The sequence below is a fragment of the Protomyctophum bolini genome (genome assembly GCF_963924005.1).
Source record: "Protomyctophum bolini genome assembly, chromosome: 3".
Taxonomy (NCBI): Eukaryota; Metazoa; Chordata; class Actinopteri; order Myctophiformes; family Myctophidae; genus Protomyctophum; species Protomyctophum bolini.
Window position 1 is genome coordinate 8,137,019 of NC_137864.1, and position 18,446 is coordinate 8,155,464.

General features: G+C 41.2%; 1 protein-coding gene across 1 annotated transcript; it reads left to right on the forward strand.

The window, feature by feature from the left end:
• Window positions 1–321: 321 nt before the first annotated feature.
• Window positions 322–18,040, forward strand: LOC308312047 (uncharacterized protein; the record flags this gene model as incomplete). Its single annotated transcript, XM_080758885.1, has 7 exons — window positions 322–442; window positions 1,029–1,106; window positions 1,727–2,545; window positions 2,664–2,797; window positions 16,876–16,991; window positions 17,501–17,598; window positions 18,036–18,040. 7 exons carry the CDS (start codon window positions 322–324, stop codon window positions 18,038–18,040), a joined length of 1,371 nt encoding a protein of 456 aa, XP_080615011.1.
• Window positions 18,041–18,446: the final 406 nt, after the last annotated feature.

Genomic DNA, 18,446 nt, shown 5'->3' on the forward strand with positions numbered 1-18,446 from the left:
ATAGCATGCTGGTTTGAATGCGACCTAAAATTGTAAATGCAGCTTTGCCCTCAGTACCCGCATAACCACCCGGGCCGGCGTCCTTTTAAACAAGCCTGAAAATCCACCTTTCAGCAGGCCAAAGGGAGAGGGAATTATTGCTCCTTCAACCAGACCGTTTTAAGTTGCTTGATTCAGTATTATATTTCATAATCTTTTTATCAGACTTCCCTTCATATCATGTGCTCCAGCAGCGTATATAGAAAAGGACTTGTGTTTTTGTTGTGTTTTAGGTGTGTGAGGAGTGTATATACGAGCTGTGCTGTCAGTGACCCATTCAGGATGGATACTTGTGGAGTTTGTTTACTGTTGCTCTTCTCTGTGTGCGTGGCTGGAACTGACGTGCACTGGGACTCTGGAACTGATCTGCACTTGGAGTTGAGCATTGGACACGGCAAAGGAGGTAAGGTTACAAAATAACATTTAACCATTTAAAGAGGTGGTTCACCCCAAAAATGACTTACTTTCTATCAATTACAACAACCCATAAAGCCTTTAATTCATGGAGATTTGCTTGTTTGTCTCATTCCTGAGACAATAATTTGATGACTAGCTCATCAGTCAGTAAGAGACTCTTTGAGTCCCCTACTGAGCACCTACCAGAGTCTCTGCCAGTCATTAAATTATTGGCTATTAGGATATATATATATATACTCCATGAATTCATGTTTAATTGATAGAAAATATGTAATGTTTTTGTTGAACTGACCCTTCTGCGTTCATCTTGGGCTGCCGACTCACTGCTAGTGGACGTACGATCGGGATTTTGTAGGAAACAAAGGTATCAAGTGTCTCTCTCTCTAATATCAGAAACACTTTGTACGTCCACTATCAATGAGTCGGCTGGCGACCGTAAGTGCAGCGGCGGCCCAAGCGGAACGCGGAATGTTTGGGTGCACTGCATATAGGCCATTGCTACTACAGATTTTGTCAAATGCACACAAAAGTGGTACACGTCAGTGACGTCATCTCTGGGGTCATGTGATCAGAATGCAAGAATGGCAGTAAGGAGGTGGGAGAGGCTGATCAACACGTCGTCCACATCAAGACCAACCAACAAGCTGCAGGTTAGTGTGTTGTATATCTATCTCTTTCATGCATGCCGTGTGTGTGTGTCTGTCCGCCTCCCAAGTCCCGACACTCTCTCCATTTTTGTTTGATAGAGGCGTAATAAAACATAATTTATACACCCAACCCAATGATAATGGACTCTTCACAGAGAACATAAAATTGTAAAAATCTCTTCAGAATTGGCTGAGTATGGCCCGAGTTAAACTACCTGTGTCCTACAACGATTTATTTTTCAACTATGTGGCGAGTCCCGCACCGGAAATGGCAGAGCTACAAGTCTTTTGTCCACAACGTGTTGTGAGCTTGTAGATCTGCTATTTTCGGCACAGGACACTGCCAATCAACAAAATATAAATTAGGCTGAAGAAATGGAGAAGAATTGCCCCTGCATTTACACGGACCGGGGAGATTATTTGGACTAGGCGTTTAATACGTAAAATGGTGTCAGACCCATGGCGGTTATTCGGTAGTGGGTTGCTATTTTTTTTTTGTTGCATGATTCGACTGAGATTGGTAGTCAAATCAAAGTAGTCAAATCACATTAGTCGACTATTCTATTAAGACTAATTGAGGTCAGGCCTACTGGATGGTTAATGATTGGTTTTCCTTCCTGCAGATTGTGGGAACCTGGCCAATGATCTAGACCAGCTGCAGACCAGCTACAACATCCTGAATGAACAGAAAAAGCAGCTTCAGAATAGTTTTGACCATTTACAGACTAGCCATAATAACCTGACTGAACACAATGATAACTTACAGTCCAGCTATAATCAGTTACAGTCCAGGTTTGAGCAACTACAGTCCAGATATAACAACGTAACTAAACAGAAAAATCTGCTTCATACCGGTTTTGACCAGTTACGGCACAGCTACAAAAACCTGACTGGACACAATGACAACTTGCAGTCTAGTTTTGAGGATCTACAGTCCAGTTTTGAGCAGCTACAGTCCAGATATGACAACGTGACTGAACAGAATAACCAGATCCAGTTGGCTTTACAGAACAGCCATGACAACCTGGAGGAACAGAGAGAGCTGTTGCAGAACACTATTGACAGGTTACAGAGCAGCCATGTCAACCTGACTGAAGGGATGGACCAGATACAGTCCGGTTTTGAACAGCTTCAATTCAGCCACAACAACCTGACTGAACACAGTCATTACTTGCAGGTCAGATATAATCAGATAAAGTTGAGTTTTGAGCATCTACAGTCCCGATATAATGACATAACTGAACAGAAAGGGCAGCTTCAGAGCACTTTTGACCAGTTACAGATCATCCGTAACAACCTGAATGACGAGATGGAGCAGATGCAGTCGAGTTTTAACCAGTTACAGATCAGCCACCACAACCTGAGCGAAGAGAATAACCAGATACAGTCCCGTTTGGAAAAGCTAATTGAAATCACAGATGAAGAGAAGAGTCACCGCTGTGGTCAGTGGGACATCACTGTTTTTAATTCATTTGTATATCATGTTGTTCATCATTAATCTGAGCAAATGGGGTGGGGGGGGGGGAGTAAAGTGGCTAACTTGATTATTTTTGTTATTAGAATTGCCTGGATGGACATTAGATGGCGGTGTGTGTTATTCCATGTTTAAAATTCGGAATACCTGGGAGGGCAGCAGAAATGAATGCAGAGACAGACTCTCGGACCTGTTCATCATGGACACCACAGAAAAAAAGGTGTGTATTATATTAAAGTCTAACTCATGTTTCTATGATTAGGTGATGTAATGGTGACAGCCCTGCCTGAAGCTCTTGCATTCCCTCATTGATAACATTTGGTTAATGAAACGGGAGACCTGGGTTCAAATCCTGTGTTATAGTTGCAACCTCTCTGTCTGGAGAAGCCATGAGACTTACTGTACCTGATTGTAGCTTTAAGTAACCAGCTGCTTTTCTGTTCAGGAACTTGTTGACAGAGTTGCTCCCCGAAACTTTCCAATGTGGATTGGTTTGTCTGACAAAAAGAAAGCAGGGAACTTTATGTGGGTGGATGGAACACCACTGACTGAAACAGCAACGTAAGACTTTACCTTTAATAAAAAATAATGAGCGAGCACGCACGCACCTTCGCACGGAAACGAATATAATGGGGTTGACCGTTCATGGGCAGAGCAGTATTTGTCAACATGGCCCAGGCTTCTGAATCTTAGTATGGCAAATTTACATCGATACCCAAGTTTTGTTATGATTCCAAATACTTAGAATGTATATCTTGGAATGCCTGGTCCATGTACAAATCAAAGGCACGGCCCACCTCCAGAATCAGGACCTCCTTGTGACTGCTTTCAATAAAACATTAGGTGTATTTGGGATGTTTGCAAAGCCATCGCATGCACAACTAAACCACACACACTTTGACACTCACTTTATGCATGCGCACTTGTATACCCTCTATATGTTCATATAGCAACATGCCCCAAATTGACTCCAGGGTTTAAGACTAAGAGGTTAAAAAAATAAGCATTTAGAGGAAAAATAAATCATTGTTTTAAAGAAAATGTATTTTAATGACTGGAATTTTCTTCAGGTTCTGGTACAGGGGTCAGCCTCATACCTATTTCGAAGAGGAAGACTGTGTTTACTATTATAATGGACTGCTTGGATATGGATGGATTGACCGTCCATGTACTGGCAAATGGTTTTTCATGTGTGAAATAATTATGTAGTGAAAACATCATTGCCACAATGTATCCGTCATGTGTTAATACCATGTTTGATTTTTAAATCGACAGTTTGGAGTGTGATGGAGGTTTACTGTTTCAAATGTTTTGTACAATAAATCAATCATTATTTAAACATGTATTATGTCACATCATTGGTTCTCAAAATGCGGTCCAGTGACCCCCAATGGGTCCTTGGAGGGGGTCCCTAGTCAAATAGGTTAACACAGCATCACTTTAACTTTAACATTTTATTTTATGTTCTATTCAAAATGGCAGACAACCAAAAGTTCTTGTTCAGTTCAGTTCTAACTAGCGCACTTGTCAGCCCTGGGGTGTACAAGATCTGCAAGCTATACAGAAATTCCCCAGAATGTGGAAAAAAGACAATCCTTTGTTTTATGTGTGACTTGTAGGTTAAGTCTTACTAAAGCTTACTAAACAAACAAAGCAGTTAACTATGAAGTAACAGAGTGCTGGGGAGGTGTTGGACAAAAGTTCCATACCAGTCATAACTGACACAGGATGACGAAGACCTCATACATTGTACTAATTTTGACAAGTAAATGGAAAATAAGCTACAAAATCATCCTGGGGTTTCATTTCCCCTTTTTGCAGTTTTGGCCTTTTATATCTAACAACAAAGAAACCCCTTTGATTGAAATATTTAACAGTTTGCAGAATTACAGTACATTTCAAGCACAAACTCAATACAAAGACTGTTAACTGTGAGTGGACGACCCAATTAAGCATTGCACTTGTTTACAACAGGGTCCACATTGTTCAATTCATCAAAACATTTAGACATACAAATAGACACTTTTTGCAGTATGATATAAATGTACATCTCTCTCTGGTTTTATAAAGCCTCTGAAGTATTGTACAGTATTTCCAGATGCTGTGTGGTTCTGGGAGATGCTAAACTGTCATGTTGTTGCCGCTGGGGGTTTCCCTCTGTGATAAACCTGGAACTGGAAATGGAACCTAAACATTTAATTTAAACGATTCCGGTTTCTTAACAATTCACGGTCCCATTCAACGGTCCCATTCTTTAACGGTTTCCCTTTAACGATTCCTCTGTGGGGATTCAGAAATAGACCCTTACAGGTGTGTAACTCTCAGAGTTAAAAAATGAGAACCACCGTTATTGTAATTGTAGCCTATAGCAGACATAACAGGCTCTGACAGTGGGATGAAAGCCAGGTTCTGGAAACGGTTCTAAATGTGATGGAACTGCATGATTCCTGGTTCTTCGATGTTGGATCCCAACCCAGTCCTGGGTCCTCTGTCTGGTCTTGTTCTTTTATATCTAACACAGACCATAAAGAAGCCCCTACCTGCAGTATGATATTTTATATACAGCTCTCTGTGGTTTTATAAAGCCTCTCTGAAGTATTGTACAGTATTTCCAGATGCTGTGTGGTTCTGGGAGATGCTAAACTGTCATGTTATAGAGCCTCTGGGGGTTTCCCCCTGTGATAAATTATACTCTGTGGTTCTACTCAGAGCGTGAAGCTCAATTTATGCTTTATTGTATCTGTATGACGGTGTGCCAAAAATAACTGTGTTGCACCGCAAAGTATGAATTAAGCATATCTGTTTAACTCCTGTAATGGGAAATATGAAATTGTGCATTCACACCACTAATTGTAAATTACTTATCCTGATGTCTAGTCAAACTGGGTGTGGTTCACACTGAGTACTACATAGGCCTCTCCTACTCTTAATCAACCGTTTTCCCATATCAATAGGCTTTTGTTATGACCAAAGTGTCAGTGAGACAGTTTCCTGGACTCCAGCTGTTTAGCAACACCAGCCCAGCTACTTTTGTGTGGTCATGCTCATTCATCACAGTTTATTCATACCCATTCAAGTTTACTAGACTTCGACCACTTCTAATTAGATTTGTCCCATTGTCTAATGTGGAGGCTACCTGTCTGGTCATGTGACCAACAGGTCCTCCTCCTCCTTTGAGTAAGACTGTATAAAATTGACATGCATGTATTGTTCTAGAGTTGAGTCATCCGACATGCTGGAAGATGGTTGTGCTCTAGGGACTGGTGGGAGCAAGACCACGAGAGAGAGATGGAACTGAGAGATGTTGTTTGCTTGTTGCTGTTCTTCTGAATAAACTTCTAAGATATACATTCACCCGGATGGACATTATATTGATTTCCATAACAATTTGGCACCCCAGATGGGACTGGATTACTCTGCTGAAGCGGATAACTCCATTCAAGTGAACCTCAGGACTAACAAATCTTTTTGACGATTTTTGGAGGAACAGTTCGAGAAGATGGAAGACAAATCAAGCAAAAGGGAAACTAACCATACTACGGCGACACAACCACAAGGACTGAAATAAAGACATGAAGGTGAAGTAGATGTTTTTGCAACCATACCTAGGAGGACAATGGGAGGCAAGTTGAGTTATAAGCGAAATGGACAGTTTGAAGAGAAACAAAGGACAAGGAAACAGATTGAAGCCACAGTACTTTCTCTACAGGATAAGTTGAGTAGAACCCTGGGGAAGTTTGTCGCAGCCCTACAAAAGTTAGACAACCACAAAATTGCAAGAACCGTTAGTTGTGATGGCTCCAGACTGGAAGACGGAGATGTACACACTGCCAATCCTTGTGCACATGATAAAGTTATGAGCTGGAGGGAAATAGAGCTGGAAGAGTTTTCCTTGAAGTGAGTTTGTACTCATTCTGTGGGGACAGTATGCAAATTAGTGCATGTCTGTGACTGAGTGAGAGGAGACACAGCATGAGTGTGTCACAGTGTGACTGTGTGGAAGTCTAGTGTCTAGATTATTTACTATTTAGTATGATGGACGCAGGGATAATCCCAGTGGACATTGTCCAAGAGAAATATTCAGTTTCATGCAAGGATATTTTGAAGATTTCAAAGAAATTTAACAAGCGTTGGCCAGACATTGACAGACCATGGCCTCTGGAGGGTACTTTTGATGCAGAAGTCATTAACATTATAAGGGTTCTTGTGCATGGATACAGAGCAGATCAGAAAACGAATGAGCGGAGACTCAAACGCAAGACTGAATTATCAGTATTAGATATGTTCTGTAAGGAAGGCCCCAATGTCAGTGATCCAGTAGCTGAATGGTTACAGTCGATGGTTTATGAGGCTGAGGTGGAAGTTCATGACAGCGGAGACATGAGGACATCAGAGCAACGGCCAGACGACAGCGACACTCAACGCTCTGTTAAGAGGGAGCTGGAACGGGTACGTTACCTGAAAGAGGACTTGACCAGTAAATTAAGGACACAGAGACAATCTATGCATGCTATAGAAACACAATTGAGTGAAATTCTGATGAAGGAGGCACATCTGATCCTCGACTTGGGTGACCTGCAGCACAAGGCAGAGGCTGCGCACAGCCACAGAGACAGTTTACATGGAGGTGACAGACAAACAGCAAGCCCCAGGGGCCCTGCAGACTGGCAGGCGAGCTCTCCACGACACTCCAGGGGGGAGATCAAACGACAAGCAGACAGTGCCACTCCGGTACTGCCAGCAGTCCAGCCACCGGCAGTGCAACTCGATCAAGTGAAGGCACTATATGAAGCAGCTTTGCAGTTAGCAACAGCAGCGGTCTTCCCCATCACGGATGGCAACACAAAGCGGGGAACAGTCGAAGTTGGTCCCCTTATCCATGACAACCCTCAGGTGGAGCCTTCGCACCAAACCAACCACAAAATTGTGACACGCAGCCAAGCTGGGCCACATCAGACATTTCCATTATTGTCGTATCCTGCAAATCCTGCTGAAGCTGCAGAGGAAATCTGTGATGCTTACTCTGAAACAGTCCAGGTCCGACACAACTGGACCCCAGAAGAATTAAGTGGAATTGTGAAGGATCTTCCATGTCCGACCGAAAATGTGGAACGCTGGTGTACATCCGTGTTGGATTTAATATCGATGTATCAGCCATCCGCAACAGAGTTGGAAACAGTGTTTCGCGAAGTTTTCAAACTGAAATGGCTACACCTGAAAGGCAATTTTGATGTGAATGGACCAAGGAAGGAAATTGTCACAGAACAGTTACAGAATGCACATGGCCTCTTCTCGAGAATAAGGGAGGCCTACCCAGTCCGTACAGATTGGAAAAAAATCCATTCCATTAAGCAGGAACATAATGAAAGCTGTGACATCTACAGAACGAGGATGGAGCAATGTTTCAACAGGCATGCTGGCCTGACCCATGATACTGCAGCATACAACCACCTATTAAAATTTGTTTTGGTACATGGATTGTCGCCATCAATTCATGACAGAGTCGTGACATCATGCATAGGCTGGGAGAGTATGGAGTTGGACCCTGTCTGGTCACATGCGGAACATGCAGAAAGGTGTGCGATCACACAGGAATACACGCGGAAGAAGAAGCTGGAAACAGCACAACTGATGTACTATGAGGGGCATGCTATGACAACACCACAGACGCCAGTCTACAAGGAGCTGGTTCCACAAAAGCAGGTTCCAGCACGACAGATGCATTTCCAGCAACAACAACAGTGCAGGAATCACGAAAGGCAAGATGGATGGCGTTTTCATCAAAGGCAGAAGCAAGACCGAGAGAGAAGACGGTGGAAACTTTGCTACAACTGTGGTAGCGGGGATCATATCCGTCACAACTGCCCACACAAGCAGTCAGGAAATAAATCCAAGGGAGGTAAATGCCAACAGTTTTGTTGTTTTCCATTCTAATACAACAACAATACCAGACCAGTACATTTCAACCTGTCTAGCGCCCTCATTTCAAGCAAGTTTGATGACAAGTGACTTTATTCAAAATGTCCAGAAATGATAGTCCCTGTTGCATTTGTTTAGTAAAGGTCAGGGGACAACGAAATCTTACTGATTCAACCTCCAGTTTTTCCAACCAGTAACGTACTACTGTCACTAAAGTTATTTAGCTGGACTCTGAGACGAATAACACAAATTGTTTGTATACATTTATTTTGTGACAATGTGCAAGAACACATTGACTCAATCACATTTTAAACATCCTGACTCCTGAGATGACATTTTGACAAAAGGATGTGTGTGCCACGGATTCAAGCCTTTATTAAGCATTGTCAAAATCTTTCTTGTGAAGCTAAAGCATTCAAAATATGTTTTGTAGGAATATAGTTTATCGAACGTTCCTTAAAATTATTATTATTATTTTTTTAATGTTAGTGTTAATAGTACAAAGGCAGTCAAATGGATTTTAATTGTTTTGTCTTTATGACTATTGCAGGGATCTTCTGTGTTTTAAACGGTGCATGCAACTTGACAAGAGCCTTTCAAAACTAGCTCACCATAATTAAGCTGATTAATGTTATTGATCATTAAGACATCTGAGACTAGCGTGGAAATATTCCACAAGTGTTTTGTTTTAAGTAACTCGTTTCCAAGTGACGTCGCAGTATTGAATTTGATAGATTTGTTTCACAGTACTAGCATAATATGTTGGATTAATGTTAATCTGTATTTTCAGGCTATAATTAATTATGTCACATTACAATTAGGAGGAAATAGCTTACAAAGTAAACATGTAAAAATAAATGATGTCACAAATAGTTTTATGTTTAAATATAGGCAAGTCAAGTTTCCAAAAGAAACAAAAGTAGATAATGGCACCTTGAGGGGGGTCTCACCTGTGGCTATTATGTCTAATCAAATTCAACCGGCAGCCGTGGTCTTTTGACCAGGCTGTATTTCAAAGAACTGGGCCTGTAGTGTAGGTGTAGGGTAAGCTATAGAGATTCAAATCAAACCATTGTCACTCCACCAACCCATGTGACACCAGTCCCAGTTTTCAAATGTAGGTACTAGTTAATAGTAAGCAATGTAAAAATACTAAGATCTTATCCTGCTGGATCAGTGTTTTTCAAATTTACCAGTGAGCAATTTAAAATCTCAATACATGATCTGCTATTTTTGCTATGTTGGAAATATACTCTCACTCACAGACACTTGTGTATGTAAGTGAGAGTGGGGGGAACAGAGAATACAATTTGAGAATAAAATGACATTGAAATTGTAAGGTAGATAATAAATAATTTGTGTGTCACATGAGTGGTTTTTCTGGACCATGTTGAATGAACAAACTGCAGATGTTCATTTGTCATGTCCAGAACCCTTTCTTGTGCACATACTGTAGGCTTTTGACTTTTTGAAGGGAATTGATTCTATTTTTGAATATTTAATAGAGTAGCCTATTGTATGATTGTTATGTTAAGTGATACTGACTTGACTTTTTAAGGCATTTAAGTTTTGAGTAAGCAAAGGATCCATGTTTTGTGAATATACAGTATATGACCATTGTCTATTTAGAAAGGAGAACATAAGAGTTAACTTGGAGTGACAGTCGCAGTAAAAGGACAGTGTCAATGCATAGACATGCATAGACATGGGAAATGGCTGCTTTTAAAAATTATAACCTATAGAGGTGTATGGAATTATGGACTGTTGCAGCCTGGCTTGGTTAAAATATTAGACATCTAATAGAGGTGTATGGAATTGTGGACTTTCAAGCCGTTTATCAGTGTCTGTTATCTTTGTGATTAGGTATATATGGAATATACCAATACAAAAATAAACCTGCGGAATGCCTGTCATATATGTTACATGTTCTACTTGCAGGGTCAGACGCTAATGTTGTATGTATTCACATAGGTGATCAAATGTAAACTTAAGGTACATTTAATAGAGTAATTATGTTTTTCAGGTGAATCGTTCCATAACTGTATTGTGAGAATAAGAATGAATTCATTAATGTTTTATCTTTGTGCTTCTTATCATAGTCCAAATTGTTGGACTGTTGTATTATTATTATGACCTACATTGATTTCAGGGTTTTCGACAGTCAAATATGTGGCCAGTATTTGATATGTTCCCTTTCAGAAAATGAATGTTAATTTTATGTTTTATTTTGTCCATATTCAATTATGTATTCTCGTGAACTTAATTTTGAATTATGATTTTAGGCATGTATTTGTTTGTATGTAATCTTAATGCCTGTATGTAACTCGTTTTATTTCATATTTCTGTAATGTCGACAAGATTGTCAAAATATATTTCTGTCGACAAAATTGTCGAAATGGGGGAATGTAATGGGAAATATGAAATTGTGCATTCACACCACTAATTGTAAATTACTTATCCTGATGTCTAGTCTAACTGGGTGTGGTTCACACTGAGTACTACATAGGCCTCTCCTACTCTTAATCAACCGTTTTCCCATATCAATAGGCTTTTGTTATGACCAAAGTGTCAGTGAGACAGTTTCCTGGACTCCAGCTGTTTAGCAACACCAGCCCAGCTACTTTTGTGTGGTCATGCTCATTCATCACAGTTTATTCATACCCATTCAAGTTTACTAGACTTCGACCACTTCTAATTAGATTTGTCCCATTGTCTAATGTGGAGGCTACCTGTCTGGTCATGTGACCAACAGGTCCTCCTCCTCCTTTGAGTAAGACTGTATAAAATTGACATGCATGTATTGTTCTAGAGTTGAGTCATCCGACATGCTGGAAGATGGTTGTGCTCTAGGGACTGGTGGGAGCAAGACCACGAGAGAGAGATGGAACTGAGAGATGTTGTTTGCTTGTTGCTGTTCTTCTGAATAAACTTCTAAGATATACATTCACCCGGATGGACATTATATTGATTTCCATAACACTCCTTAGGCGAGAGAGAGCACACTGCAAACTGATGTACCGGTAGTTTAAATCTCATATAAATAAATTATTTGGTACAAAGGAATTGCATTCAGGAGATCAGAGTACATGCATCTCTCTCTCGCTCTCTCTCTCTCTCTCTCTATCTCTCGCTTGTTTTCATATAAGTGACTGTGTCTGTGTGTGGTGCTCTTGTGTGTTGTTGATATTAAGCTTAACTATGATGCCGACAATGCTTGTATGTAACTTTTGTATTCATCCTTTAATAAAATAAAATAAAATAAAGCTTTTACATGAATATTTCATTGGCCTCACAGAAGATCATTTTTCACGAATGTCTCAGATACTATGTATCATTTTGGGCGGGAACCCGTTTGGTGTTAGCTATTGAAAAATAGCAGATCTACAAGCTCATAGCGCGCAAGTGAGTGGTGCAATTCCGTATGGGGGTCCCTGGAAGTTCCAGACACACAGGGTGTAGGCCCGGTTCCGGCGAGCCGCCCACGTCCGAAACGGTCGAGAAATGACAGAGTCACCGTGTGGGGGTCCCCGGAACATCCAGACCCCCAGGAACGTGCCCACTGCCCAGGGGGCTGGCCCGGTTCCGGCGAGCCGCCCGTCAGAAATGGACTTTTCCCTCAAACCGGAAGAATAACAATAAAAGCTCTCGTAGCCTGCAGCTTTTATTGAGAAAAATCGGTTTCAGGGAAAAGGAAGTTCCGGATGATTGTATTGTTCAAAACAATACTACAACATGGCATAGCGATATCATCCGCTCCCGACCGGATCATAAACCCGAAAAGGAATGCTGCCCAGGCTAGCTGACGCAAGGTTAAGCAATATGTACTACAGTACACGCTTCTTTACAGAAAAACAGACCCCAAGTCGCTTATGATAGGCACTAGGCAGACATGGCAACACTGGCTGTCTGTGACCTGTCTGAAGTGAGTGTTGCAACAGCGCTCCCTGTTGGTATAGGCTACCCTAAACAGTAGGCTATGCATGCATACATAGCCAATACTCTATGATACATAGTATACCGTCACAGAGTGTGGCAGAGCTATAGCCTACAGGCAGCTTGTGGTAGAGAAACCTTAGCAATATGACAAACAGCATACATAGCCACTATAGCCAGCCTAGTTACTAACAGAACAAACTCGCTCACTAGTACGCTCAGGCCAAGATTAAAAACTCCGTTTCACCTGTGGCCAATTAAACAAGATCTGCGAACCTCTCATGGCAAACTCCCTCCCATCTCATCTCTTGCCCAGTCATATAAACCATTCAGCCGTCCACCTCAGTTCATTCATCTCTGCCTAGCCCTCAGGGTAAGTATAGCCGAGGAAAATACAGTGGGTTTGTTTTGTTGGACATGTTAGCAGCCACAGCCAGTGAGTACTCTGTAAATCTGTTTTTGTTTGTGGTGCTACCGTGCTAGACTGCTATGTAGTTGGTACCATGAAGTGCATGCATATCGAAGTGACATTGGATGAGTGCTCCTGCTAGAGTCCTCAATGTATTGCCAATGAGGAGATCCAGTACTAAATTATTGTCCTTTTTGTTGATGTTTTTGATTACTCTACTTGCCATTTTATCACTGGAAAGATTTGCCTCTAAATGGAACCTATGGAGTAGGCTACTGTAGGTAAAATTGTCATCCACTAACTGTGAAGCTGTCGATTGGCCTTAATTGCATAGGTTTTAGACCCAAAGAATGGATTCAGTTTTACCCAGGTGTGTTTACCAAGTATTGGTTTGTTTGCACCACCTCACAATAAGTTCTAGCCGCAATTTGCAACTCTAGATTTTCTTCTAGAGTTGCAATACTCTCCATTGATTCCCCACTCATCCAATTTGCGTTTGCGATCTGCTTGTCTTAAACAACGTTAAACTCGCCAACATTGTAGCTGTAGTCCAAGCTTGAATTATCCTCTTTCAATCTGCCGAGCTTGTTTTTCATAAAAATCCCCCGTAGACATTTTATGACTCTGAGCTACTTTCTGTCAAGAAATTCTCTGCAGGTGATATTTTTTCAAAGTGCTGGAGTTTGGAAGCACTCGTCGTAAATCGCTGAATGGCCCTGCATACCACCATTTCGAATTTGCACATAATGCAGGAGGCAGCAGCGCGACCCGTTAACAAAAACGAGTGCTTCCAAACTCCAGCACTTAAAAAAAGTTTGATGCCTTGCAATCACACCTGCGGTGATCTGCACTCTGCTGTGCTTTGAAGCCAAGTGAAACCCCATTTTTTTTTTAGGCGAAGTAGAATGCACTTCTTTGATCTTCGAATGAGCCTTCACACCTGCCAAACGAAGCGTACTTTCCGACAACGCGCAGCAGGATTTGTTTTAATCGCGGTATAGCATGCTGGTGTGAATGCGACCTAAAATTGTAAATGCAGCTTTGCCCTCTATGCCCTCAGTACCCGCATACCTGCCGTCCTTTAAAACAGGCCTGAAAATCCACCTTTCAGCAGGCCAAAGGGAGAGGAAATTATTGCTCCTTCATCCAGACCGTTTTAAGTTGCTTGATTCAGTATTGTATTTCATAATCTTTTTATCAGACTTCCCTTCATATCATGTGCTCCAGCAGCGTATATAGAAAAGGACTTGTGTTTTTGTTGTGTTTTAGGTGTGTGAGGAGTGCATATACGAGCTGTGCTGTCAGTGACCCATTCAGGATGGATACTTGTGGAGTTTTTTTACTGTTGCTCTTCTGTGTGTGCGTGGCTGGAACTGACGTGCACTGGGACTCTGGAACTGATCTGCACTTGGAGTTGAGCATCGGACACGGCCAAGGAGGTAAGGTTACAAAATAACATTTAACCATTTAAAGAGTTGGTTCACGGTTCACCCCAAAAATGACTTATTTTCTATCAATTACAACAACCCATAAAGCCTTTAATTCATGGAGATTTGCTTGTTTGTCTCATTCCTGAGACAATAATTTGATGACTAGCTCATCAGTCAGTAGGAGACTCTTTGAGTCCCCTACTGAGCACCTACCAGAGTCTCTGCCAGTCATTACATTATTGGCTATTAGGATATATATATATATATATATATATATACTCCATGAATTCATGTTTAATTGATAGAAAATATGTAATGTTTTTGTTGAACTGACCCTTCTGCATTCATCTTGGGCTGCCGACTCACTGCTAGTGGACGTACGATCGGGATTTTGTAGGAAACAAAGGTATCAAGTGTCTCTCTCTCTCTAATATCAGAAACACTTTGTACGTCCACTATCAATGAGTCGGCTGGCGACCGTAAGTGCAGCGGCGGCCCAAGCTGAACGTGGAATGGTTGGGTGCATATAGGCCAATGCTACTACAGATTTTGTCAAAAGCACACAAAAGTGGTACACGTCAGTGACGTCATATCTGGGGTCATGTGATCAGAATGCAAGAATGGCAGTAAGGAGGTGGGAGAGGCTGATCAACAAGTCGTCCACATCAAGACCAACCAACAAGCTGCAGGTTAGTGTGTTGTATATCTATCTCTTTCATGCATTGTGTGTGTGTGTGTGTGTGACTGTCCGCCTCCCAAGTCCCGACACACTCTCCATTTTTGTTTGATAGAGGCGTAATAAAAACATAATTTATACACTCAACCCAATGATAATGGACTCTTCACAGAGAACATAAAATTGTAAAAATCTCTTCAGAATTGGCTGAGTATGGCCCGAGTTAAACTACCTGTGTCCTACAACGATTTATTTTTCAACTATGTGGCGAGTCCCGCACCGGAAATGGCAGAGCTACAAGTCTTTTGTCCACAACGTGTTGTGAGCTTGTAGATCTGCTATTTTCGGCACAGGACACTGCCATTCAACAAAATATAAATTAGGCTGAAGAAATGGAAAAGAATTGCCCCTGCATTTACACGGACCGGGGCGATTATTTGGACTAGGCGTTTAATACGTAAAATGGTGTCAGACCCATGGCGGTTATTCGGTAGTGGGTTGCTATTTTTTTTTTGTTGCATGATTCGACTGAGATTGGTAGTCAAATCAAAGTAGTCAAATCACATTAGTCGACTATTCTATTAAGACTAATTGAGGTCAGGCCTACTGGATGGTTAATGATTGGTTTTCCTTCTTGCAGATTGTGGGAACCTGGCCAATGATCTAGACCAGCTGCAGACCAGCTACAACATCCTGAATGAACAGAAAAAGCAGCTTCAGACTAGTTTTGACCAGTTACACACTAGCCATAATAACCTGACTGAACACAATGATATCTTACAGTTCAGCTATAATCAGTTACAGTCCAGGTTTAAGCAACTACAGTCCAGATATAACAATGTAACTGAACAGAAAAATCTGCTTCATACCGGTTTTGACCAGTTATGGCACAGCTACAAAAACCTGACTGGACACAATGACAACTTGCAGTCTAGTTTTGAGGATCTACAGTCCAGTTTTGAGCAGCTACAGGCCAGATATGACAACGTGACTGAACAGAATAACCAGATCCAGTTGGCTTTACAGAACAGCCATGACAACCTGGAGGAACAGAGAGAGTTGTTGCAGAACAGTATTGACGGGTTACAGAGCAGCCATGTCAACCTGACTGAAGGGATGGACCAGATACAGTCCGGTTTTGAACAGCTTCAATTCAGCCACAACAACCTGACTGAACACAGTGGTTACTTGCAGGACAGATATAATCAGATAAAGTTGAGTTTTGAGCATCTACAGTCCCGATATAATAACATAACTGAACAGAAAGGGCAGCTTCAGAGCACTTTTGACCAGTTACAGATCATCCGTAACAACCTGAATGACGAGATGGAGCAGATGCAGTCCAGTTTTAACCAGTTACAGATCAGCCACCACAACCTGAGCGAAGAGAATAACCAGATACAGTCCCGTTTGGAAAAGCTAATTGAAATCACAGATGAAGAGAAGAGTCACCGCTGTGGTCAGTGGGACATCACTGTTTTTAATTCATTTGTATATCATGTTGTTCATCATTAATGGGGGGGGGGGGGGGGAGGAGAGTAAAGAGGCTAACTTGATTATTTTTGTTATTAGAATTGCCTGGATGGACATTAGATGGCGGTGTGTGTTATTCCATGTTTAAAATTCGGAATACCTGGGAGGGCAGCAGAAATGAATGCAAAGACAGACTCTCGGACCTGTTCATCATGGACACCACAGAAAAAAAGGTGTGTATTATATTAAAGTCTAACTCATGTTTCTATGATTAGGTGATGTAATGGTGACAGCCCTGCCTGAAGCTCTTGCATTCCCTCATTGATAACATTTGGTTAATGAAACGGGAGACCTGGGTTCAAATCCTGTGTTATAGTTGCAACCTCTCTGTCTGGAGAAGCCATGAGACTTACTGTACCTGATTGTAGCTTTAAGTAACCAGCTGCTTTTCTGTTCAGGAACTTGTTGACAGAGTTGCTCCCCGGAACTTTCCAATGTGGATTGGTTTGTCTGACAAAAAGAAAGAAGGGGACTATATGTGGGTGGATGGAACACCACTGACTGAAACAGCAACGTAAGACTTTACCTTTAATAAAAAATAATGAGCGAGCACGCACGCACCTTCGCACGGAAACGAATATAATGGGGTTGACCGTTCATGGGCAGAGCAGTATTTGTCAACATGGCCCAGGCTTCTGAATCTTAGTATGGCAAATCTACATCGATACCCAAGTTTTGTTATGATTCCAAATACTTAGAATGTATATCTTGGAATGTCTGGTCCATGTACAAATCAAAGGCACGGCCCACCTCCAGAATCAGGACCTCCTTGTGACTGCTTTCAATAAAACATTAGGTGTATTTGGGATGTTTGCAAAGCCATCGCATGCACAACTAAACCACACACACTTTGACACTCACTTTATGCATGCGCACTTGTATACCCTCTATATGTTCATATAGCAACATGCCCCAAATTGACTCCAGGGTTTAAGACTAAGAGGTTAAAAAAATAAGCATTTAGAGGAAAAATAAATCATTGTTTTAAAGAAAATGTATTTTAATGACTGGAATTTTCTTCAGGTTCTGGTACAGGGGTCAGCCTCATACCTATTTCGAAGAGGAAGACTGCGTTTACTATTATAATGGACTGCTTGGATATGGATGGATTGACCGTCCATGTACTGGCAAATGGTTTTTCATGTGTGAAATAATTATGTAGTGAAAACATCATTGCCACAATGTATCCGTCATGTGTTAATACCATGTTTGATTTTTTAATCGACAGTTTGGAGTGTGATGGAGGTTTACTGTTTCAAATGTTTTGTACAATAAATCAATCATTATTGAAACATGTATTATGTCACATCATTGGTTCTCAAAATGCGGTCCAGTGACCCCCAATGGGTCCTAGTCAAATAAGTTAACACAGCATCACTTTAACTTTAACATTTTATTTTATGTTCTATTCAAAATGGCAGACAACCAAAAGTTCTTGTTCAGTTCAGTTCTAACTAGCGCACTTGTCAGCCCTGGGGTGTACAAGATCTGCAAGCTATACAGAAATTCCCCAGAATGTGGAAAAAAGACAATCCTTTGTTTTATGTGTGACTTGTAGGTTAAGTCTTACTAAAGCTTACTAAACAAACAAAGCAGTTAACTATGAAGTAACAGAGTGCTGGGGAGGTGTTGGACAAAAGTTCCATACCAGTCATAACTGACACAGGATGACGAAGACCTCATACATTGTACTAATTTTGACAAGTAAATGGAAAATAAACTACAAAATCATCCTGGGGTTTCATTTCCCCTTTTTGCAGTTTTGGCCTTTTATATCTAACAACAAAGAAACCCCTTTGATTGAAATATTTAACAGTTTGCAGAATTACAGTACATTTCAAGCACAAACTCAATACAAAGACTGTTAACTGTGAGTGGACGACCCAATTAAGCATTGCACTTGTTTACAACAGGGTCCACATTGTTCAATTCATCAAAACATTTAGACATACAAATAGACACTTTTTGC